The 24,545-nt window shown below is 39.3% G+C and overlaps 2 protein-coding genes across 9 annotated transcripts in view; both read right to left on the bottom strand.

The window, feature by feature from the left end:
* TTC39A (tetratricopeptide repeat domain 39A) overlaps window positions 1–3,829 on the bottom strand; it is a 56,094-nt gene extending 52,265 nt beyond the window's left edge. For 3 of the 4 annotated variants that reach the window (XM_063343922.1, XM_063343923.1, XM_063343924.1), the window contains exon 1: window positions 3,586–3,824. In XM_063343922.1, coding sequence (XP_063199992.1) covers window positions 3,586–3,620 — 35 coding nt within the window. In that variant the 5' untranslated portion in view covers window positions 3,621–3,824. Of the gene's footprint in view, window positions 1–3,585 lie in introns of all 4 variants that reach the window. The other variant, XM_063343925.1, reaches the window with a different exon arrangement.
* A 4,980-nt stretch (window positions 3,830–8,809) lies between these two features.
* The window catches only part of EPS15 (epidermal growth factor receptor pathway substrate 15), a 74,432-nt gene continuing 58,696 nt past the window's right edge, over window positions 8,810–24,545 (bottom strand). For 3 of the 5 annotated variants that reach the window (XM_063343099.1, XM_063343098.1, XM_063343100.1), the window contains 10 exons: window positions 24,216–24,413; window positions 23,575–23,652; window positions 23,135–23,225; window positions 20,010–20,045; window positions 19,021–19,157; window positions 17,332–17,401; window positions 16,051–16,127; window positions 15,383–15,545; window positions 12,623–12,801; window positions 8,810–10,727 (listed from right to left, as the gene is read on the bottom strand). In XM_063343099.1, coding sequence (XP_063199169.1) covers window positions 10,581–10,727; window positions 12,623–12,801; window positions 15,383–15,545; window positions 16,051–16,127; window positions 17,332–17,401; window positions 19,021–19,157; window positions 20,010–20,045; window positions 23,135–23,225; window positions 23,575–23,652; window positions 24,216–24,413 — 1,176 coding nt within the window. In that variant the 3' untranslated portion in view covers window positions 8,810–10,580. Of the gene's footprint in view, window positions 10,728–12,006; window positions 12,044–12,622; window positions 12,802–15,382; window positions 15,546–16,050; window positions 16,128–17,331; window positions 17,402–19,020; window positions 19,158–20,009; window positions 20,046–23,134; window positions 23,226–23,574; window positions 23,653–24,215; window positions 24,414–24,545 lie in introns of all 5 variants that reach the window. The other 2 variants (XM_063343101.1, XM_063343102.1) reach the window with 2 other exon arrangements.

Below are 24,545 nucleotides of genomic sequence, written 5' to 3'. Positions count from 1 at the left end.
CGGCAAGAAGCCAGACAAAAACCTTTGAGATGTGTTTTTGTAAGGACTGCAAGATCAGGGCAGAGGGTCTGTATTATTTCTGGAATAAGACTCAGTGAGAATTTAGGGAGGGATGTTACACAATTTCGCCTTTTGGTTGTATTCTGCATTACCTAGCAATAATAAAGACTGACTGGTAGATCACAAAATAGTACCTTTGCATCTTTCTTTGGTGAGTCACTGAAGTCGTGTTTTGTACTTTTATTACACTGACTTACACTTCACTTCTTTCAGACTTCAGTGTTGTGCTGGAAGGGATGGAAGGGATTTTCCTGCAGAACTTCCAATTTGAGCTGAAGTGTTTCAGTGTTTCTTGGTTTGGTTTTTTTTGTTTTGTTTTGTTTCATTTGTGTTTTGGTTGTTTTTGCATTAAATCCATGCAAAGCATTTTCAAAATAAATTACTTTGTAGTATGTTTTAGTGCAACTTAAAAAAAAATAAATTATGCTTTTGTTTCACTGCCATTGCTGAACAGTACTTTAGGTTTCCTAAAAAAAAAAAAAAAAAAAAAAAGGAATGACACAAAATACTTTAACAAATAGGAGATTGTTGCTTTGCCTTTAATCATTGCTTTACACGAATTTCAGATTATGTTCCCCTGAGAGCTTCCAACAAACTGACTTTATATTTCAGAAGTCATCTGCAAAGCATACTTCATGGTACCTTGACCAATAACAATGCCACTTTCTCTCCAATTAAATTAAAATTCAAGCATAGCACCTCAATACACCTTTATAACTCTCCTGAACCTGCCTACTGAATCAATACTCAAGAACAGAAAAAAGCTCTAGTAGCACGTTTTCTTGGCACTCGATGTTTCTAAAGCCATTTTGAAGAGTTATTCTTAGGCACAACACAGCTTCAAGCAGCAGACAGTTATTATTCTCTCTATTTCAGAATGCAAAAACAACTAAGTAAGCTACCTGAGGATTAAAATAAAATAAATAATAAAAAAAAAACCCCACAAAAAAACCCACAAACAAAAAAAGCAAGACTGATCTAGAACTCAGAATCAGAGCAGCCTGGGATCTTTCCGGCATTTTTTTTTCCCCTTTCTGACAGGAAACACAGATTGGTCAAAATTAAAAACTTTGATGCAGACATAGTGAGAAGATTTCATCAGCTCAGGATGACAATTTTAGTTAGAGCCAAAGAAAGATAAAATTGTATGCCAGTTCAGTATTGCATTCTATTTGACCTGCATTCGAGATTCAAGTCATTAAGTATATCTGAACGACCAACCTAACATTCAGACTCTATTCTGATAGTTTTTGCCACAAAAGACAACTGAATGTTTTATTACCAGAGTAAAGACAAAAGCCGAAAATCTGCAAAATAGGAGGTCATTTTCCATCACCCCTACTCAAAAAAATCTGGCATTTAGTTTTCAGTTCCTACCAGTCCACCAAACCACCGCGTCCACCAACTAGGAGCTAATAGTGTCAAATCTATTCCCAAAATATATCTGGAACCTGAGAAACCACAAGCTCAGTCCCGCAAAAACACTGCCTAGGGGCTTCATCAGGGTTTTAAAGGAGCATTTTAAGTAAAACATGAACTACAATAAGGAAATAGTAATATTTTTTCCAAAAACTAGCAAAATTCCTGATATATATGCTTTCAAAATCACGTAGTACAGTAACTGAAACATCTGAAGCGCTTTACATCCCTGTGCAATGTCACACTGGAACGTGGCAGCTGGTTCCAGTAGATGGAGCTGCAGAAAGGCGATGAGGACCCAGCACCAAGTTCTCCAGCAGCTTCAGGAACACAGTCCGACTTTTGGGACAACCTGCCCAATCTCGCAAAATTCCGCAAACTCCTTCCTCCTCTGGAACGTTTTTGCAAACGCATTCCTTTGCACATTCAAAACTTTCTGCAACCGCAATCTCTCAGCCTGTGCCACTGCAAACACACGACCTGGAAGCCATTTAATGATGTCATTTAAAATCATTGTTGCAAACACATGGCCCACCTTCCCACCCTGCAGAGTGAAGAAAAAAAAAAAAGTATAAAAAATAAAATTGTTGGTCCATTAAAGAATTATCAAGACACAACATGGCAACAAAATTGTGTAAAGCTATTGCAAATACTAATTCACATGTCATTTGGGCCATTAGCAGGTCTAACACTCTGTGGTTTTTAACCCTACAGGACTTTGCTGCTTTAAGTGCCACTAGACCCCCCCCCCCCGACTCCACTTGCCGTAATAACTCTAATGTTAATAGAAATGCCACCAAAAAATGAGCACTATCATGTAGTTTATGTAACGTGAAGTTCAGGAAACATTCTCCATCAAGGTTTCTGCAGATGAATTAACGTCTTGGGCTGATGTTTGCTGTTTTCAACTTTAAGATACAGGAATGTAAGATATAGGAAAAGCGTGCAGGCAAAGACAGAGCAAAGCACCGCTTGCAGCACTTCATGAAGAGCCGTGAACGGACCCTTTACCACTCTTTTAAGCAAAGAAATGGTTTGCTGACCTCTCAAACAACAGCACTCTTAAAAGCTTCTGCTCCTGCATAGACAATAAAGCAGATTATTTCAAAAGTCTTACGTCAAACAGGGAGTCCACAAACAGGCCTTTAATGCAGCCATGTCTAACACGCCGTCATCACCAGGGAAGAATGTTATTTGCAGACTGATTCAGCTATCGAAGAAACAACTCCCTCACACGCACACAATGGAACTTTATGTGTTTTAGGGGCTGATGGGTGCGCACAGGTGGAATGGAGAAAGGAAAATTATCCACCTGCAGCTCCTTCCTAAGGGTGAGCAAGAAGGCACTGAGTTACAGAGTAATTAGCGCCAACGTTTCACTGCCAAGGGCTGTTAACGAGCCGCCCAAAGAGGAGCTCAGGAGAGAGGACTTGGTTTTCCTCCCTCTTCCCCAGACTTGAGAGACAAGACACGGCTCCCGAACGGCGCTTTGAAGACCAAAGTTAATTTACATATAACTACTGAAGGACTGCAGCGCAGGTGTGTCATTAGCTTCAGCTAGTGCTGTTGTGGAAGCCAAGAAGAAAGAAAAAAAAAAAAAAAAAAAAAAGCCCTGAAAGTGCAAAAAAACCCCCCAGTTTCTGCCCCTTCAGGGACGGAGCCGTTTGTGGGCGGCCGGGTGCCGGCCAGTCCCGGCCCGGTCGGCCCCTCCCCGCGGGTCCCGGCGTGCGGCGGGACCGGGCCGCCCCCAGCCGCACAACCCGGGGACGAGGCGGGCACCGAGTCCCCCCAGCCGGTCGGGAGTCGTTCGGGGAGGCACCAAACTCCATTGACCGGCTCCAGACCAGGGCGGGCTACCCGGCCGGGAAACGGGTCGCCCTCACCCCGCTCCGCCGCGACACCGGCGCCACCACAGACCCTTCGGCCGGCACCGGGACTGTTCCCGCCGCCGCCCCTGCCCCCTCTCCCCACCCGGGACGGAGCGTTCCCGCAGCCCCGGGGGAGGCAGCGCTGCTCCCGGGGGACACCCCGCCGCGCCGCCTGAGGCGGGAGAGACCCCGCCGCCCCTCTCCCGGCCTGAGGTAACGGCCGCAGGCCCCCCCGTACCGGGCACCGCCGCTGCCGCTCGGGCGGGACTCCATGAAGGCGTCGCGAAGGGCGTCGCCGGCTCCTCCAGAAGCTGCTGGCAGGGAGGCCGGAGCCAAGGGCCGGCGGCGGTGCTGCTGCTCCCCGGCGCGGGCGGCCGCCGCAGTCACCTCGCATGGTGTGAAGCGGCGGCGGGGCCTCGGCGCATGTTCGGGCAGGGCCGGGCCCGGGCGGAGGGACCGCCCCCGCAGGTGAGCGGCGGCAGCGCCCGCCCCTCCACCGACAGGGCCCCGGGCCCGGTCCTCGCCCTCGGGGTGCGGGAACAACGCGGCGTCGGGGCAGGGCGCGATCGTGGGGCGCTTTATAGCGCTGGAGCCGGGGGGTGCGGGGGCTTCGGCCAGATGTTACGGTGAGGGGGAGGGAGGGCTGCGCCCAGGAACAGGCGGGAGCAATTAGAGTCATTAAGGCCTCTTGAGGAAGAAAAGTGAGGAAAATGTAATGCGTATTTCACCGAGTTTTAAGGTAACCCCCACCTGCTCCCAGGAGAGTGTTTGTCTAGGTGGAGCTCTGAACCCCAAACCACAGTTAAATGTACAAAAGCAGCAACGCCAAACAGCGCTCACCCTTCACAGTTGTCATCATATGAACAAATTATTTAAAAGACATTCCAGAAGAAGCTAAACCCATTGAAATTACAAACTGAAATTACAAATACATACGTAATACTGAAAAAATTGTTTTAATTTGGCCATTACATGTATTATAATCACGTCAATCATGCAGCTCCAGGGTTACAGGATAAGAAGAGATTAACAAATCTAAAAATTAATCTCTCCTCTCAGAAGAGATTAACGAAAGCAAGGAGTTTGTGGAAGGAAATGAGCAGGGGGAACCAAGGCAAAGGTGTACCCGGGCGAGGGAGCGGCAGGACAAACAGAAGGACGTGGCTGACACAAAGGAACAATGGAGACATTAATGAGAACAGCGGGCACAGAAGGTTTAAAAAAAAAAAAAAAAAAAAAAAGGAATTTATGATCTGAACCCCGACGCTGCAGCTGGTGATGTGCAGGGCCACCCGGGGTCCAGCTCCTTCCACAGAGAAGCTGAGACACCACCAAAAAAAAAATAAATAAATTCATCATCAGCTCAGCCGAATTAAACATTTTAGATCAAGGAGGGATATCATAAGGAGCAGTGACAAGCACCTTCACAGAGCTATTTCGGTACAGGTGCAAAACCCACTATTTTCCCCATAAAATACTTGTTACATACCTTTTGGGTTTTTTTAATTGTGAAGCTTGTACATTCCAGCTCACAGCTTTCCTAATGGAGAGAGGCTTCCCCTGTGGTCCCATGCTTTAGATACAGCCCTTTTTCAATAGCCACTCACATTTAACCTAAAGAACATTTTTGTTAATAACCACCCCAGAATATACTCTAAATCACTTTTTCCAACTTTTAGGAATTCTTATGTTGTAGGGACAAAGCTGAAAAAGCTAAAACAGAAGAACAAGTTTGCATCATTATCTTAACTGCAGTTTGAGTTAGTTATTCTCCTGAGCATATTATTGTATGTTCATAAACAGAACAGCTGTGCTTTTAATATCTGACAGTAAAATAAATTAAATATTTTAAGATAAATTGGTTGCATATTAAGGAAAATTAGAGAATTTAAATCTATGACCCTAACATTCAACCAGTACTTTTACGTAGAGTTTTCAGGATTCTGGGTCACTGGTTTGAACCTCAGAGTTATTTATTCGGTAGGAGTTATTACTGGATGTGGGCCCAAAATGGGATTCATACTCCAAACTCCTCAGAACTGTTTAGAACTCAAAGACTCTGGTCTAGATTTCAGAAGAGCATTTAAGAGCAAGGAGGTATTAACAGCGCTTCAGATGTGTATTTAAAAAAATAAAATCTACAGGAAGGATTTTACTTGAAAATCCGTTGAGATTTTCCAAATTAGATTTTTCTGTATAAGTGACTGCACCTGTTCATGTGACATCTCAAGAGAGATGGCATTCCACAGAAAACAATCCTAAAGACCTTTTGGCTTTGAATATAAGTTGTTCAATGCTACATAGTCTCAATGGATTAAATATTGAATCTGTCCACACAGGAAAATCAGTCTGTGTGAGTGGATCAGGATGGAGCCTTCCGTTGACTTGGGCACAGTCAACGGTCAAAAGGTAAGAATTCACCCTGTCTTATCAGCAAACCAAATCCTCAAGAAAACAGCTTGTTCAAAGCAGCACCTCTGTTAAATTCTTAATTTATTTCCAGTTAATTTGTACAGTCCTGGAGCGCAACTGGCTGCTCATACTAACGGAGAAAACACCTTACAACATCTCTCCTACCTATAGGATACACGCAAGTAAAATGGGGTAAAATTCTTTTTGCTCTGCACAAGATTGTCTTCCTAAATTACAGCAGTTATGTAATATGCTATCAGACCCATTGTCATTTAGAAAACAGGAAACAGATTAGCATTAAGAGGTGGTTTGTCCAAAATCATTTAATATATCAGTGGGAGATAACTAGAAACAACACCCTGACCGCTTGAATACACATCCAAACAATGCAGCATTTTTCCCCCCCTCTATCAGCTGCTACCTGATCACCTGCTTTAAAAACAAATGCTTTTGTTTTCAGTTTAAAATCTAAGGTCCTAGGAGCTTTAGATCTCTCAATTTTAGCACAACAGAAGTTCTCAAGTATTCTGAGCAAGGAATGGCAATGCAACTGGTATTATTTATGTATTTTTTGCTATTCATTAAAATAACTTATGTTTCAGAATATTACTGATGTAGACTCGATGGTTTGTCACCTGACAAATTAAAAGTGCCTTCCCATCTTTTCTGGGATAATAGACACAGGTTGTGAAGCCTCCCATAAAAACCCACAACAAGGGATTCTCGTACTCATCCATCAGTCTATAAGCCAGGGAGAAAAATATTTTTATTTTTTTTCCTCTCCCCCTCCCTGACCTTTCTCCACATAAGAAAGTCCCTAACATTATGCTTTCTTCCCTCCCTACACGGTACCGAGTTATAGTTCTGCAATGCATTCAGACAGCAGCTTTCTTCGTTTTAGCTTTGGAGCTCCCTGGAAACACAAGCTTTCTAGGTGTTTTGGTAGCAGAATTTGACCAGTGCTATGAACAGCAGAGATACCATTAGGGCAGAAAGATGTGAAGAGTGTTTGGTTGTTGCACTAGGGCTCAGGTGCTACGAGCTTGGAAAGTCTGTCTCTCCCCAGCTGGTGGCCGCACCCTTAGGCAGCACTTCAGAGATTTGTTTTGCTTCCCCCTCCCCTCCCGCCCTTAGGTTTTAATACCTACACCTGGCTGCCAACAAGGAAGACAACACACAAGTTATTCTGCAGAGAGTTCAGGAGTTCAATAAGACTCATTATAGGTAACTAAAGCTCCACTCTACCTACAAAAAAGGGTAAGTTTCAAACTTGCATCAAGATCTTCAATTTGGGAAAATTACTGTCTACTTCCAGTACAAACTCTTGACTATCTGCTTTTAATTTGACATTGTCATGTGTTTTATAATTGCACAATGCAAACAAATCCTCTTCCCTCTTATGATAAAAAGTGGATGCATCGGAAAACCAATCTTCATGTTCACTCTAATTAACCCAGGTTTTATATATTAAACCTGTACCCTCTATATTTTCTAAAGACACTACCACCTAAGAATACCATTCTATCAGTATTGCATAAGCACGAGGTTGCACATCTACACATACAATCACTTTGAAGATTCATGAAAGCATGGCTAAAACATCCCAATAATAAAGTTATAGTTTTGCTAGATACATTCTGAAACAGTCAGTTTTAAATGAAACTGTTGAGAAGTTACTGGGGAAACAACAGTAGACAACATGGTTCTGACAGCTGGATGCTATTTCTGTGAAGAGGTGACACACAGCAGGTGCGTTGGGTAGCAAAGGATGGCAAGGAAGTCCACAAAAACCAAAGAAACCGCTAAGTCCAATGCTGAGGTCTAACACAACAGCTTTAAAGTATTAAGCAGAAGGGTTAGTATTCTCTGTCACATCAAGACTTCTGGCCTAAAGTCCCCTGTGCTGAAGCAGACAGCTTTCTCGAGATGTCCACTTAAAGTCAACCTGGTATGTCAGTTCCTTCATTAAGTACCTCTATTTCCATTTTGTTCCTTCTCAATACTTCACAGCTACGTAACAGACTTAACGTTAATCCCCAATATACAGTTACTGGTTAAGTTGCTTCAGATAACTTGCGTTGGAAACGTACCTGTCAAGTGGCCAATGCATCTGCTAGACATTATCTAATCTCGTCAATCTTTTGAGTGCAATGGTATTCTGTGAATGCAATAGAAACTTTTACTTGACAATTAGAACTTCATAGTATAGGAAGTCAGAGGAAGACAGTGAAAAGAGGGTATCAAATTATTCAAGACTATTAGAAACCATCTCCAGTTTCACAATAGGAAGTTAAACGGACTGCACACAATTTGGAGGGGAGAAAGGGTTGAAAGCAGCACAATCAGAGGCAAAGTACACCCAAGATGGAAACCTGACAGGGGACTTAAAAGGAAGAAAACAGACAGCTGGCAGAAGGTTTCAAATAGTCTCAAGAACGTACGTGAACCTGATAAAATTAATGAAGATATTACTTTGCCTAATCCAACTGATGTCTCATGAAAAGAAAATAGGCAAAGAGATTTGGATCCACTTAGATGAGTACACTAAAACCTAGCACTACTGTAACAAAGGGATCAAAGGCACATGTAAATGGTCACTGGAACTCGTAAACCTCTGACCAAGCACTCTATGCCTTGACATAAAGGAGACATTAGGCTGACAGACATATTTAGAAGAATCATAAATGCTGGGTCAAACCAAAGATCTCTTAAGCCCCTGTATGTTGACAGCAGTCAGGAGAGGATGCTTACATATCTTCATAGATAAAATTTTAAGTATCTGAACATCTGGGCTCTGCAACCCTTGTGCAGGCAAAAATCCTCGGACAAGAGTAGTCTGAATTCTCTTTGAAGCAGCGACAATTCCTAATGAAGCAAGCCACAGCTGGGATTAGTGTGCACTTCAGCTAACCTCAAGATTCAGGCAACTTTTTTCTCTGAAAATTAACCCGCTCCCATCAGACTACAATTGGAACACTTCATATTGTTTGCATTACGTTTACATGTTGCTTTACAGCTCACAGCACCCTTTTGACAAAATAGGCAAACAGTTCACACTTATGTACTTAAACTTTATTTCTTCATAATTACAGGCTATTGTTAGAATTTTTAAACAAAAGGGAAGTCTATAAATAGAGGCTAATCCCACCTGAACAAGTTTTTTTTTTTATTTAAAAAAAACAGTTAAAACTTCATAACATAATGCCATTTAGCTCACAGCAGTGGTTTGTTGGTAGTCTGAGTAAAAGTACTATAGTCAGAGTCAGTAACATGAAATGTAACATCAAATGACTCAAAACTTTAAATTCCGTAAAGGAAAGCAGGAATATATATATAATATATACATATAATATTGTGTTGGTCCACTGAGTATACATTTTTTAACAAAAGATAAGAATCTATGTAATCCAGTTAAGCATATGATTTGCAAGATTAGTGTGCACTCATTACAAAGATGTATAGATAAGTTATAACTATTTAATACTTGCAAAATTTTAAGTTACTTTTTTTGAGCAGGTGTTTAAATGCTCGTTTCCCAGTGCAATAGAAAAAACCATCCCAGTCAGGTTACCCATTTTTCCTGAAAAATTGAAAACTACCCTCAAACTCGTGCAACAGCAGCATTGATAGGTAATGGGAAGAGCTTAAATATACTGAAGCATGGCTGAGTTCTCCCCTTTCCCCGCCCAGTGCTATGTGTTGAAACACTTCAATTTCCTCAACAGAAATACCACAGGTTAAAAGTGCAAGAAAAAAAAAATATCTCTTGATGTTTATGCTGCTGCCATCCATTTTTCTTAGATAGGGCAAAGATTATTCTTTTTGGAATTATTTTAACGAAACCGATTCTCCAGAATAGAGCTTTTTCAAAATGAACAATAAGTTATTTTCATTAAGTTACTTTCATTAACATTCTATCAAACCTACTCTGACTCAGTGACCATAAAGAAATCATTCAGTTTAAGGTGCAACTATCAGTTGGCATTCAATAAATTACATATACAGAAAACAACCGTGGTTAAAAAAAAAAATAAATCAGACTACCTGTTTTTTTCTTTCTATTCTCAATCCTATTTCAAATTGAACTTATTAACTTGCCAGTTTAGCTGCATATTTCACAGACAAAAGTGGCTCAAATAGCAGTGGGGTCTCATATTTGACAGTCGTCTTGGCCAACAGCAAATGCACATGTATCTTCAACTTAATTGCTTTATAAAACAAAATAAAAGGTCTGTCTTAAAACCTATGACCATGCAAGAAAAGCATTAAGAAATGCTTAATTAAGAAAGACACACTCTTTCTGACTTAGACTCCATGAAGATTGTTATTTCAAATCCAAATGCAGAATCTTCAATGAAGAGAAAAATCTATATGCATACATATAAAATAAAGCACTCCACAACTCTGGCATTACTAAAACCTCTTTAGAAGGATAAAAGGTTTCAAATGACTAACTGCTTGATGGGAGACAGTCAGCCATGGCAGAATAATTGCTACGTTCACTTTATGCTCAATTACCAACTGCTGACAGATTACAGTCAAACTACAATCTCGCTATCTGCATTTTAAACTGATTGCTTACAGCTGGGAAAAGTACTTTGTCCTCCTGGAAACTTGAGAGAAATTGAATTCTAAACTTAACAGTTATTCAAACAATAACCAAACGGATTTAATTTAGCAGAAACATTCACACCACTTTCAGAAATTTAAAACCTTTCTTAGTTTCTTGTATATATGTATTTTCTGATTAACACTTAAATAGGTTAGGTATTCAGGAAAAGGGACAAAACAGTTGACATAAGACAAAATCTTATTCTAAACTCATGCTTCTGATATTTCAGATTTACTGAGTGCAATAGCCAGTTCCAAGTCTTCTTGCTCTTGCTGTTTTAGTCTTGCCAATCTTTCTTTCTCTTCTCTCTCACTTTCCCTCTTAGCCCATTCAATCATGTCTTCCTCAGTAGAATACTGCATTTTTAAAAGACAAAATAAACCAGATTAATAATACAGGGATAAGTAATACTGTCCAAGTTCTTGATTTACGAGACAATTACACTTTTTCTAAAGTTTTACATATTCTAGTCTTCAAATATTACTTGTGTTTTAATTTTAATATACTATTAAGATTATCTTTGTCTAAGGTTTAACTACTAATAACTGCATTGAAGCCATCCAATTGATGTATTTTTATGAAATATGGCATGTTTCAAAATTCAGTATTAAGTTTCAAAAAAGTTCCTGAGCAGAAAGTGCCATAATTTAAATTCAAACCATTTTGGATCAAAGCCAGCCAATACAAGAAAAATTTGGAATAAATCAGGAGAACATTTTGTAAAATACACCCCTATCCACAGTGTGGGACATTCTGATTTACCCTATTTTTATTAGGGATGATTTTTCCAGGTGACAGTGACTGCAAAAATCAGTGTATAATGACTGTTTTTAATTGTGTGGATGAAAAATACTTCTACCGAGAAAAAGCAAAATAATATGGTAACTGTACAGTTAGAAGTAGAAACAGAGAGGAAGGTCAGTGTGATACAAGAGGAAAAAAGAACAGATTCTTTCCATGAATATTGATGTGAACAGAATATGAACGAAATTTCTGTGGTACGATGATGATAAATCAGAGACAGTTAAGGGTATTATCTTAAATAAAATACAAAAGATTACGCTAAAGTTTGCTTCTAGTCAGCATGCAGAAAGGCTAAGAAAAGCCCATGTCTTCATGAATGTCCCAATGTTAAGTCTGAAAGGGTTATCATAATATACTCCAGCTAGTTTAGATGTAGAAATTAGCTAGAAATAAATGCAGAAAAGCTTGAGTTTTCTCCATAGTTCACTTAGTATTTTTGGTAACTGCAGCTGGAAGAGAATACTTTTTTCTTCATAAGGATAATGAACGTTTTTGCTTTCTCCTCCACATTTCACATTCTCTCCTCCAAACTGGCTTCTCAGCCCCTCTAACTAATAACAGTGATAACGATAACAGCATTTCAGAAACTGTCATGCTACAAGACACATCAACCAGTGCAAGTCAATTTTGAGAGCCTGTCAATCCTCAGTTTACTTCAATCAAGCACATAGTTTATTAGGCCTGAAAGTAAATAAAGCAGTATGATCGAGATACTGTAAATGCAAATTGCATTTAACAGGTATCAAGCTTGAAAGTAAGATGATGCCTTTCAAAACTCCTATCGGCAAAAGCTCAAAAGAAAAACAAAAATAAATATAGTCATGCACAAACCTTTAGATTTGCTTCTACTGCTTGGACACCACGACTTCTATGAAATGGATTCTGGTTATAAAGAGACACTTACTTCTTTTTACTTCATTGTACATAAGTCTGGAATTTACTAGCCATTCAAGACTCACCAAATTACATTTCATTAACATACACCGTTATGAGGCTGTTTATCAATATTTCAGTACATTGAAATTATGACCAAACAATTCAGTGACAGCTAAATTAAAATCACACCTTTTATTTTATTTTTAATTGGGTAGTTAACAGTGTGCTTGTTATAGATACATAATTTAAATTTGCTGCATGCTCTGATAAAATGGATAATCCCTAGAACATAGATAGTTTAAAATTCCTATTTTCTAAAAACTAGGAGGCCTCCATGAAAAAAAAGCAATCATAAAACCAATGCAATTTAAACATTAGCTACAACATTTTGCAGTATTTTGTTTTAGGACAGCCTCAGCTATAAACTAAATGTAAATATTGTTTTAACTGGAAGCGATATCCCTTTTATACATGGGATATGTTTTAATGTATTAAATTAGACTGAAGACTTCAGTGTGAACAATTCAAAGCTGTCATTCTATTGAAACAAATGTAAAAAGTGTTTACTCACAGTACTGAAGTTTGCAAAATTGTTGGGGTCAGCCTCTTTATTGATGCTGGTGGGAGCAAATGGATCACAGAATAGATCTGCTTCTTGTTCTTTGGGAATGTCTGGGGTGGGGAAAGGCTGAAATGGATCGCTCGGTTTAAAGGAATCTGAAGAGTCTATTTGATTGATAGGTCTTTTCCCTTAGATTAAAATGAATTTAAAAGGAATTTAAGATAGCAGGTAATAACATGCCAAAAATAGTTAAAAAAAAAAACAGATTCAAAAGTTACTTGGCATGCAACCTCTTCTAATAAACTAATGGAGTTGCAATGACTTCAGAGGAAGGTTGCCAATTTAAAAAAATGAGGGTATGATCCACAGTTTCTTAAAGGGTAATCAGGTAAAAAGGAACATATGTATGTTAATGATTCAAGAACACAGTTATGTACTAATTAACTATTTTGGGAAGAGAATTTCTAACAGCTTTGAGCCCCTATTCTATCAGCAGACTATTTTTTTTCTTCTGCTTATGAACTGTCCGTGATCATTCCAGCAAGGCTCTGCTATTATTTGTTCAGATCGAGTTAACACAATTTCATTCAGAGATCAGAAATAGATTTGTAAATCTTCAAAACACCATATCCTCTCACTATGCTGACACCTAGAATTTCTGTAGTTTTTAAACTAACAGAATAAAGGAGTACGATAACAAGCAATCACAGGCTTAACTGTTTTGTTAATCCTTGCCTAAGTACCTGCAGATATAACAGAATCACTTATCTTGTTCTTTTTTCAGCTTAACCCCAGTCAGCTTTCAACACCTTTGAGGACATTAACCCAAATACTTCCAACACCGTTCTCTCCATATGTTACTGCTTACAGAAAAGGTTTCATTGCAGTTTCTTGAATTCAACTAACAGGTTCTGCAAAGTGGTTCGACACTTAAAATGGTCATATTTTAAAACTTGCTTCTGTTGCCATTTAAAACTGCAGAAACGAACCAAAGTGCTTATTATTTTGCGTATCACTGTTGGAAGTTAGTATAGACATTCTTTCAAAGACCAAAAGAGATTCTACTTGGACAATGATTTAGAGAATACCCCGCCTTGGGAATATATGGCTTATTTAGACACTTCCCAGATAGCCTTGCTTTGCCATGGTAGCCCTCATTCACTGCTCACGTTCTATTACTGGCAAACAACGCGTGTCTATTTCCTCCATAATGTGGGAGAAGCAGCGTCAAATGACATCCAGGGAATTTTATTTCTATATGGGAAGGATTAATAATTGTAAGAATATGAAGTTTACAATCTCCAAATGTGCCCCAAAAAGCATGAAATGGGAGTACTTATCAGTATCTAGAAAGGCAATGGATTTCAGAGGCAAGCAAACCGCCCTTCTGCACACTTTCCACAAGCATGACGAATTAAGAGAAATAATTTGGGGCATTTCTTTGCAAAATCATTCCCTTGTTTTGAATAAGGCCAAGGGAGTAATTAAAAACAAATATACTTAAGAATCTCCATCTTTTATTTCTGTTAGGAAAATAATTTAATTGGGAATGGTTACCAAGATAACCACAGTATCATTTTTAAGATGTGCAAATCAAAACAGGATACTTTTTCTAGTCATCTATTGATAAGGATGATGCTGTTCTGCCACTAGAAGCTTGCATTCTAAAAGTGGATCTACACACCACATCATAGCCACTCCTATACAATAAAGTCAAAAATCCTTTTTTTTTTTTTTTTTAAATAAGGATCACCACAAAAGGAAACACTATCAAACATTCAGAGTATCATCACTGGTCATGTCAGCTGTTTCAATGTTATTTACAATGAAAGTGTTTACTTGCAAGGCATAAGGACGAACTGGATCTCACATCAACATTAGAAATTAAACAGCTGCGTTTAAACTTCGGTATTAATACTCCTACACTTACGGTGTCCCCTTTCTTTTGAGGAAAAAGATGACTACGCTTCAGTTTCATGCTACAGTTTTCCAAATCACCTTAAGATTCATCCATATAGTGTAATAGTGAAAAAACAATGCAGTAGAGTTTTTAAAGAAAATGAAACAAAGGACAGAAACTTAAAAAGGAATACTGGTAAATCTATTTTCCAATCTATGCAAAAAAATTGAGAGTGAGGAGTGTGCTATAACATGGGCTCGTTGCAACCACAGAAGGTGTTGTTATCTTTGACAGTTGGGGCCATTTCTGGAAAGCGGGGTGGTTTGTGTCAGAGCCGACCAGAGGACTCAGCTATCACTTGAACAGAAAACAGCACAGGAAACTCGGGTTTATTACTGTCACATTGGCTGGGTTTACTACTACAAACTGCTGGCAAGGACACCCGGAAAACGATAATCTGAAAACCTGAGATAGTCATTTAACTCTGTTTAATTCATTTTGCATTAAAACCAGAGGTTTTGCAATGGATAAAACATACTAAATTCTCACTTTAAGCCTAATTTAATGCAAGATTCACAATGTATCACATTAGTAACCATTTAATTTGCAGCCATGCTAGGTTCTTGCAGATACTTGTAGTAATTCTGATTTTTCCTGTTTTCTAAATCCTGTCTCTCTTCAAAAAACAAACTATGACGCCAAACACCATGCAAAATTTAACTCTGAGGAAGCCACTGGCAGATCAGGAACATACTTGTACCACGTGTTGCTCATTCATTCTAAATTCAGACTCTTCGCCATCCCCTCATAATTGTCCCACTGCCAATATTGAAGCAGCTAATTGTTAACATCTCAGGATCAGCTCTTACCAGGTGGTGGTGGACAGGGCCTTGTGGGCGTTCCTGTTTTAGGGGGCAATGCAGGAGGAACATCCTCATTTTTAGCTGGTGGTTCCTCAAATAAGTTCTTAGTTATGATCACATTGTTGACGGAACCTGATGTGGAAGAGCTAAAGGGATCCTCACTGTTGGCCTTCAACAAAGAAAACAGCAACACATGCATTTTCAGTCCAGTTCTACTATACTGCCCCTTCTTTTCAATAATGCAATATTTATTTAGAACTGAAAGTTTGGACTAAGACAAAAAGAAAATACTTTTGTATGGTTTTATCATCCACATACTCCAGGAGACTGAAAATAAAGAAAAATCAGGAATGATTACTGCATACAGCAATATAAAGTTGAGTGAATGCAAAAGTAATACTTTTGCTGTTAAACTCAGCAAATTTTTAAAGAATAATTATAATGTCACTTCAAATATAGAGAAAATGCTTATAAAGCCACAAAGATTACACTGCATTCTTCACAGTGGGATTGCAGAACAGTTTACTATTAAGACCTCTTTTTCAAGAACGTCAGCCATTATAAATTTTTAGTAGTGCAAAACTGTAACAAAAGTGTTGGTAGAGAGATTAAGCTATCTCTTGTCACTGTGGAGGTTCGTGCGTTTTCTATGAGTGGCAGTAGCTTCATATTACCTTTGACAGCGTGCTAAAGTCAGCAAAGCCACCTCCAAAGGATTCATTCCCAAACAGAGAGGCAAAGGGGTCTGCAGCTAAATACACATAAATCAACCAACAGAATGAAATGAAAAGTTAAATACAAAAGAGACTGAAAAAAAGTCCCACAACAAAAAAAAGTAACTGTTACATATTTTGCAGCATAGACGAATTCAAGTGAAGTGTTTCATGAGGTGGGCACTTTAAGTTAAGTAGCTTTTACAAAAAAACTCTAAGCGCCAACTACTGATTAAGAATAATAATTCTCCTGAAGAGGGAGCAATTAAGAAGAAATACTAGAATTCTGGTTTCCCACATTAAAAAAAAAGTTAAATTCCACTGAAAGTATCAAATAATGGTACTACTGGATGTTCTGCTATAAATGTATGTATACACACAGAGATATTTCTGTGTGCATGGACCCATAAATATACATACACAGACATACATATATGAACATGAACAAGAGCTCCCTTCTGACTGTAGGCCCATTTGGAATAAAGTATCTAAACCTCTTATTATCTCAGTCCAATTCAGCAGTACCCTTTCATTCTTACGTGCCTCAAAATATGTAAAAACTACTATTTCACTGTAAAGCAAGAAGTGCACTGTCTTTACCAATACTCCCTTCTGCATCTCTAAAAACCAGCATTTTTTTTCCTACAATTAAACTGAACAGGTTTACCATACAAAAATCACACATGGATTCATGTTTTGGATTACCACTTATCAATGCAATTTGGGAAAATAGCAGAGTCTTCCCTAAAGCATCTTTAGCACTCAGATGAGAGAGGGTCACAGCAAAATAAAAGGAGCAAACTTTAACGGAAAAATTCTTGATGAAGTAGTTACTCTATCCCACATCTCCTCTCATAGTACAAAGCTACCTTGAATGTTACATCGAAATTAACATGAAATCTCTAAAAACCACCCTAATGGGAAGCCGTACAAACCATTCAAATAGTCCAAACACTTAGATCAGGATATTTCACCAGGTTTAGGTGAGACACAGGAACTTTTTTTTTTTTTTTTTAAAATCAGTCTTCAGTGATACACACTACAGATGAGACAGTTTTGTTTTATAAAAATACCCTCCCTGCAAACTTGCACCTTATGTCATACTTTATAGGAACATTCAGAAAAAGTAGGAAATTCCTAAAATGTTCCATTGCAAATTCAGTTGAAAGACTAGAAACAAAAACAAGCAAAAGCAAGTAAAAACAAAACATAAGAAGTCTGATGCATATAATATACTTTTACCTAGATCATTTGATGTAGTAACAGCTGTTCCACCAGGAGCAAAAGGGTCATTCTTCTTTGAGATCTCTGTCTAAAATAAAAAATTCCTTTAGAGGGAAATTTGTTTTTCAGCTGAAAAGATTCCTAATTCTAATAATAAAATCACGGTTTATTTTATTTTAAGATAAAGAGTTTTAAGATAAAATATTTTGTAAGTAGCTTTTATCAGCGTCAATGAACAAGTCTGTTAACAGAAACTCCTCCTCAAAACAGTGATTAATACTTTCACAGGATGGAAAAAAAGGATACGTGCAACATACTTGGTAACCATTAACACAAAATTTAAGAATATCTACCACTCATTTTGGTCCCAGATTTCTACAACCAGAGCCATCTTCATGAAGATATAACTGCAAGATAACACCACCACAAAGGTGTGGTAAAGCATTTAGGATGAACGTATAACTTAACTCCAGTTCAGAAACACAGATCTCTCAAGAATCAACTGCTACTCCCACACCACAACTCTGTCCCCCCCTGTTTTTTGGTCCCTCTTCTGTACTTCTCTTATTATCACACTGTAATATGACCAAGAATTGATTATGTTAGACTATTAAGACTTGGCAAAGAATAGTGAGTTGACTAAGTATTGAAGATTGTAGAAAACTAATTTTTAAGGTCGGAGGTGTAGGTTGTGGTGTGTAATAGGACCTTGGGATCTGTATAATGCGCACACCATGTGGAAGGACAAGAACACCACTGTCAGGTGCAGTGATTTCTCACTGCCTTGGCTGTTGCAAGTTCAGCTCAGGCATATTCTACAGCCATTTAACTTGCTTCCTAATTCACATGTATCTTTAATTTTTATATATGTATACACATATTTTATACACATACAAAATTGGAAGAGAGGCATAAACAGAAGCAGGAAGGAAAGGAGATGGCAAAAGGATGGAGACAAACTTACAACATGAAGAATTTCAGCTTAGATTGTTTGCCTATCAGCCCTGAATATTACTTCATCAAGTTCTATTCTACATCAGAGAAGGTCTCATGCCCAACTCTATCTTGTTATAGGCTCAAGACTAATCAGTAACTGTTCAGTTATGATGTGAACAGCTAAAAGTTACACCTACATACACTTGAAAGAGGTACATTCAGTAAGAATCTCCACACTATGAGGGGGCTTCAATGACTTATTAAAAAAAAAAAAAAAACCAAACACCACAACAAAACCCAAACAATATACACCTATAGAACAATTAGAGTTTTCAGAGGGGAAACCTCATACCACATCAGATTTCAGGAATATACAAGAACATACTTATTGATCCTATAAGCTCTGGAGACAAAAATCAAAATGTCTCAACATCACTTGGCAACATTAATCTTGGGATTCTTTTAATGCTTAGTAAATTCCACCAGCTACCAATAAAGCTTAGTTCATTATTCTCAAATAGTCTTACCTGTGAAGCAGTGAAGCTCCACACTGAAAGACTTTTAAAATGTTTTTATTTTAACTCTTATTTCATCTGTGACTATTTCTAGTAAACAGGACACAAAAAAGACAAAACAGAGCCATGGGGTAAGAGTTAGCCTTTTATCTATATGATTTCTGAGTATCAGCTTTTCAAGGCATGTCCAAATGCACAGAATAGGTTATTTTGTGCAAATCATATACAGATACAAAAGGTATGCTACCAAACTTACTGTGATATTAGTACTGCTGTCTGCAGTGCTAAATGGATCAGTGCCACCAGTCACAAAAGGATCAGTGGAGGACTGTTTGAAAAAAGAGTCAGCTGCAAAAGGATCTGAGCCTTTGAAGGGATCACCACCAAAAGGATCTAAAAAGTAAACATCTCATTAACATTTCTGATAGCTTTACAGCTTAAAAACTAAACATTATATTGCTTTTTTCATACTGCAAGAAGGTGACACATTTAAGACCAAGGATCTTTGAACTATGAAATTAATCTGTGAATAATTTGTATTCTGCAATTCAAAACATTAGACAAATGAACATTTTCTGCACATCATGAAAACCATGGAGCATGCCAGTGGTTCAGTTCCAGAATCATCTGAGCATACAGGTTTTTTAACCAAACCACCTAAAAATGGTGCATTTTACAAAACCTAATGTTTCTCAGAATTCTCCTACTCATCTCCTTCACTCCCCAAACACAATTGATGTTTTCTTATTTGGCACTTGGTGCGCAATGCTATTTTGCTATAGCCTTTCTACTGGCCATTTTGCTTTTTTGCCACCAATAGCTGCATTCAGGATCAAGCAAATAACATTGTTTATACAGCCAGTCTAAATAGAGACTTCCCACTTTTTCAATATTTAGTTCTAAAGAAAGTTGGTAAGCTAAGAGCCTTTAAAAGAGTACAGTCCTACTTCTTTGCATACAAAACAGGAAGCAAGAGTTTGGGGCCTTCTGTTCACCACCTTCACGTACTTAACTCCCAACTGAGGATACTGCCAACAGCAACAGAGGATTCACTGGCAATGGGCTTCTCAAAAGCTTTAACACAAGTGGACAGTCGCTACTGCCATATACGTATCTACCCTATGGTGACTTTTTGTGTCATTTCCACCTTTTTTGTACTGAAAGGGGTGACGCTTTTCCCCACATACTCTTCCAGGAGGAATCATTTAGAAAAACAAATGCATTAGAAGTTACAAAGTTACTTACCAATTTTCCCAAAAGGGTCATCTTTGAAGGGATCACCTGTTTTTAAAAAAAAAAAGTTACATGTAATAATCCATGTACTCAGTTGAAGTCTTTTGGATACAAACTAATTTCTACAGCTAAAACATAAACAACTTTCACTCAGGGCAATAGTTTTACTATTTTCAGTGGAACTACAAGAACTAGCATTAAATGAAGAAAATATTCATTAAGTAGCAATACCAGAATGAAACACACACAAAAGCAGCTATCTCAAAGATGCATTTATGTCTGTTATTGTCAGTAAACACCCACATTATGCCCCCCGATAAGCAAGATCGGCAAACGGGAAACCAAACTGGAAACCAAACTGGAAACCAAACTGGAAACCAAAGACAAGGAGAAGGCTGAAGTACTCAACAAATTTTTTGCCTCAGTCTTCACTGGCAAACTCTCTCCCTGCAGCCTTCGAGTGGATGGGCTGCAAGGGCTGCAGGGCAAAGCCCCTCCCACTGTAAGGGATAATCAGGTTCATGACCACCTGAGGAACCTGAACATACATAAGTCTATGGGACCTGACGAGATGCATCCCAGAATCCTAAGGGAACTGGCTGATGTAGTTGCCAAGCTACTCTATATTTGAAAAGTCGTAACAGTCAAGTGAAGTCTCTGGTGCCTGGAAAAAGGGAAACATTGCAACCATTTTTAAAAAGGGTAGAAAGGAGGATCCTGGGAACTACCAACCTTTCAGCCTCATCTCTGTGCCTGGGAAGATCATGGAACAGATCCTCCTAGAAGCTCTGCCAAGGCACATGGAGGACAGGGAGGTGGTTCAAGATGGCCAGCATGGCTTCACCAAGGGCAAGTCCTGCATGACCAACCTAATGGCCTTCTATGATGGAGTGACTACATCAGTGGACAACGGAAGAGCTATGGATGTTGTCTAGCTGGACTCCTGTAAGGTCTCTGACACGGTCCCCCACAACATCCTTCTCTCTAAATTGGAGAGCTATCAATTTGATGGATGGACTGTTTGGTGGGTGAGGAATTGATTGGGGTACCAGAGGGCAGTGGTCAACAGCTCAATGTCCAGATGGAGATCGGTGACAAGCAACATCCCTCAGGGGGCAGTACCAAGACTAGTGCTGTTTAATATCTTCATCAAAGACATAGTGGGATCAAGTGCACCCTCAGCAAGTTTGCAGACAACACCAAGCTGAGTGGTGCGGTTGACACGCCTGAGGGCTGGGATGCCATCCTGACTGTCCTGGACAAGCTCAAGAAGTGGGCCCCATGTGAACCTCATGAGGTTCAACAAGGCCAAGTGCAGGATCCTGCACCTGGGTCAAGGCAACCCCTGGCATCAATACAGGCTGGGGGATGAAGGGACTGAGAGTAACCCTGCTGAGGAGGACATGGGGGTACCGGTGGATCACAAGCTGGACATGAGCCAGCAATGTGCACTCACAGCCCAGAAGGCCAACCGCATCCTGGGCTGCTTCAAAAGAAGCGTGGCCAGCAGGTCGAGGGAGGTGATTCTGCCCCTCTACTCTGCTCTGGTGAGACCCCACCTGGAGCACTGCATCCAGCTCTGAAGTCCTCAGCACAGGGAAGACATGGAGCTGTTGGAGCGGGTCCAGAGGGCGGCCACAAAAATGATCAGAGGGCTGGAGCACCTCTCCTGTGAGGACAGGCTGAGAGAGTTGGGGTTGTTCAGACTGGAGAAGAGAAGGCTCCAGGGAGAGTTTATTGCAGCCTTGCAATACTTAAAGGGGGCTTACAGGAAAGATGAGAACAAACTTTAGCAGAGCCTGTTGCGACAGGACAAGGGGTAATGGCTTTAAAGAGGGAACATTCAAGGTCAGGTTGGATGGGGCTCTAAGCAATGTGATGTAGTTGAAGATGTCCCTGCTCATTGCAGGGGCGTTGGACTAGATGACCTTTAAAGGTCCCCTGCAACCCAAACTATTCTATGATTATGCAGTATTTACCACCACAGTAATTTAAGCCAACCACTGACAGAAGCTTAGCCCAAGTTTTGATTAATTCTCACAGGCACCATGGATGGTAGCTCCTAAGTGTTCATTTCTCTACTGGATGCATGGTTCCCGTTGCATCAGTTCTGCTCCCTCATCTACATCTAAGAGATGTAGATATACTGTAGGTGTAGATATATACATATCTACCCCTGAATATACTGAGCACGCAAAGCCAAAAAGGTTGGCTATTAACAGGCATACCTTTCCCCTCTGAAAGAAAGGCTATGTCATGTGCTGTAAGTAGGACCACTTCAATATAAACAAAAATCAAACCATATTTACAGAGAAACATTCAAGCTGTTTTAAATCAGTTTAGTTTATTCATTAGAAGTATTAAATCTGCACTGACATTTTTTCAGAAGCAGTGTCATCTGAAACAAATTTAGCTTATTTTCCTTTCAAAGTGATACGAGCTAAATTTGATCAGACCGTGCTGATTCTGAAAGCATGTAAAATCATATTAATGTGGCTGAAAACATCTGCTTCAGCAGCTAATCCAAATTAACTCCCCTTTCTCCAAGTGGCTCCATAGACAGATCACTTCTTCCAACATAAATGAAAAAAATAAATGCGAGCAACAGCATTCGTAAGTGGCAAGGTCTTAAAATAAAGCATAGCACTTCCACAAGATGAACAGATGGTGCAGTTCCACATTACCTTTTTCTGAGTGCCAAACTCACCATAAGTAGGCCACAGCCATTCATTCTCAACCACCCACACCCTCCCTACACCACAGCTCACTGAACCCTCAGTTGATCTGTTTGTGGATCTGTGCTGCAAATTAGATTAGTGAGACCACATGTATCACAAGTGTGCTCACACCTTTAAGAGCAAAGGTGGGAGGCTGGGGCGGAAGGAGGTAAGAGAAGTACTCCAGAAGAGCGGTGAGGGAAATTTTCACAGCTAATTAGAAAATCCAGATGAAGGAAGGAGAAACACCCTGGAACTCTCATTTCTATTTTTGTAACGCTATTGGCTCCACGCTCTTGTCACTCAAACACCTTCACATTTATTCTATAAAGAGCAGATCCAAGGTAAAGGCTGGTCTGAGATGTGCTCATACAAGACCTGTTTCTGCAAATCTGCACTTGGAGAGAAAAGTTTACTTACTGCCAACAAAAGGGTCAGACTGGAAGAACTCTAAGCTGGCTTCAGAAACTAGATCAGGCAATGGATGAGATTCAGCATCAAACGGATCTTCCTGAGCAATGCAAAAGTAGTAGAGAAAAGTATTAAATTTTTAAGACATGCAGGACAGAAAACACTTGTGTTGCCTTGTGTTACCATTTAGTAGCTTCTTAAAGCTGGAAAAAAGGACACAGCTAGAATTCTACATAATTCGTAAATGGAGATTCAAAATATTTCTCAATAACAACATGCCTGCTATATGTTTTCATAACATCACGCTCTAAATAAAAACATTAAGAAATGACAATTTTATTTCTCTGCTGTTCTATGACCATGACACACGTGACATGAAGCAAGCCTGAAACAGTTTAACTAAGGTTTTTTTATTTACTTTTTCCTCCCCCAAATTTGAACAAACTCACTTTTTTGGTAATAGCTGCAGCTGGGGTCTCTTTCTCTTCTTCCACAACAGAGGCTGTTGTTTCAGGACTATTCCTTATCTACAAAAGGGTAAAAGCAATTCACCATAGGTAAATAGATGACTACACAATATGATTTGAAGTATTAAACAGCTGAAAGAATATACTAAAGGATACTTCAAGAGGTTCATATTTGTTATGGAACCCACTGAAGTGTTCCATAAACCCTGTGAAAGTTTAAAAAAGATAATAAATCAATCAATCAAGAATCTACTGGGACATAAGGAGGGACATTTAAAGCAAGATAGCTTTAGATGTTCTGTACTATTTCTTATTCCATTCTTGTTGCACCAACCGGAGACAGCTGCTCTCCTTTAACATTAATTCTACTATTCAATTTATGATATTTTCCTTTGGAAACACACACAGAAAAAAAGTGTATTGCCACTTTCCAGCTAAGCTAAAATTGCCTCCTTTTCTGCTTTATCAACTTTCAGATTGCTGAAACATAGTCCCTCAGATTAACACCCTGAAATTTCACTTGTGCAAGTGTTTAAAAACATAATCAATCTTGATACATTCTTAACTTATTCCAACTTCACAGCTGCATTGCATCATGATCAAGCAGGCAAAACACTACTCACTGGAGACACACTGTTTATTTGTTCATCTTCTGCTATACTTTCCCTTTCGGTATTCTCATTAAGGTTAGCAGTTTCACTGCTGCTGTTGCTAAGACTAGAATGATCTGCAGTTCCATTAACAAGTGTATTATGTGGCTGAGAGTGCCAACTAAATTGGTTATTTTCCAATTCTTTCAGCTCAAGAAGTTTTGTCTGCACCTGTAAACAGAAATAAGCGTATATGCATCAGTATGGCAGTACACAGAAGCTAGTATATGACCATCCCCTCTAAAATATAAGACAGAACTTACACATCTGAAATCCTTATTTTCAAAAGCAAATATAAACCCC

Source organism: Chroicocephalus ridibundus, chromosome 8 (genome assembly GCF_963924245.1).
Source record: "Chroicocephalus ridibundus chromosome 8, bChrRid1.1, whole genome shotgun sequence".
NCBI lineage: Eukaryota > Metazoa > Chordata > Aves > Charadriiformes > Laridae > Chroicocephalus > Chroicocephalus ridibundus.
This window is presented reverse-complemented; position numbering and strand designations above follow the sequence as displayed.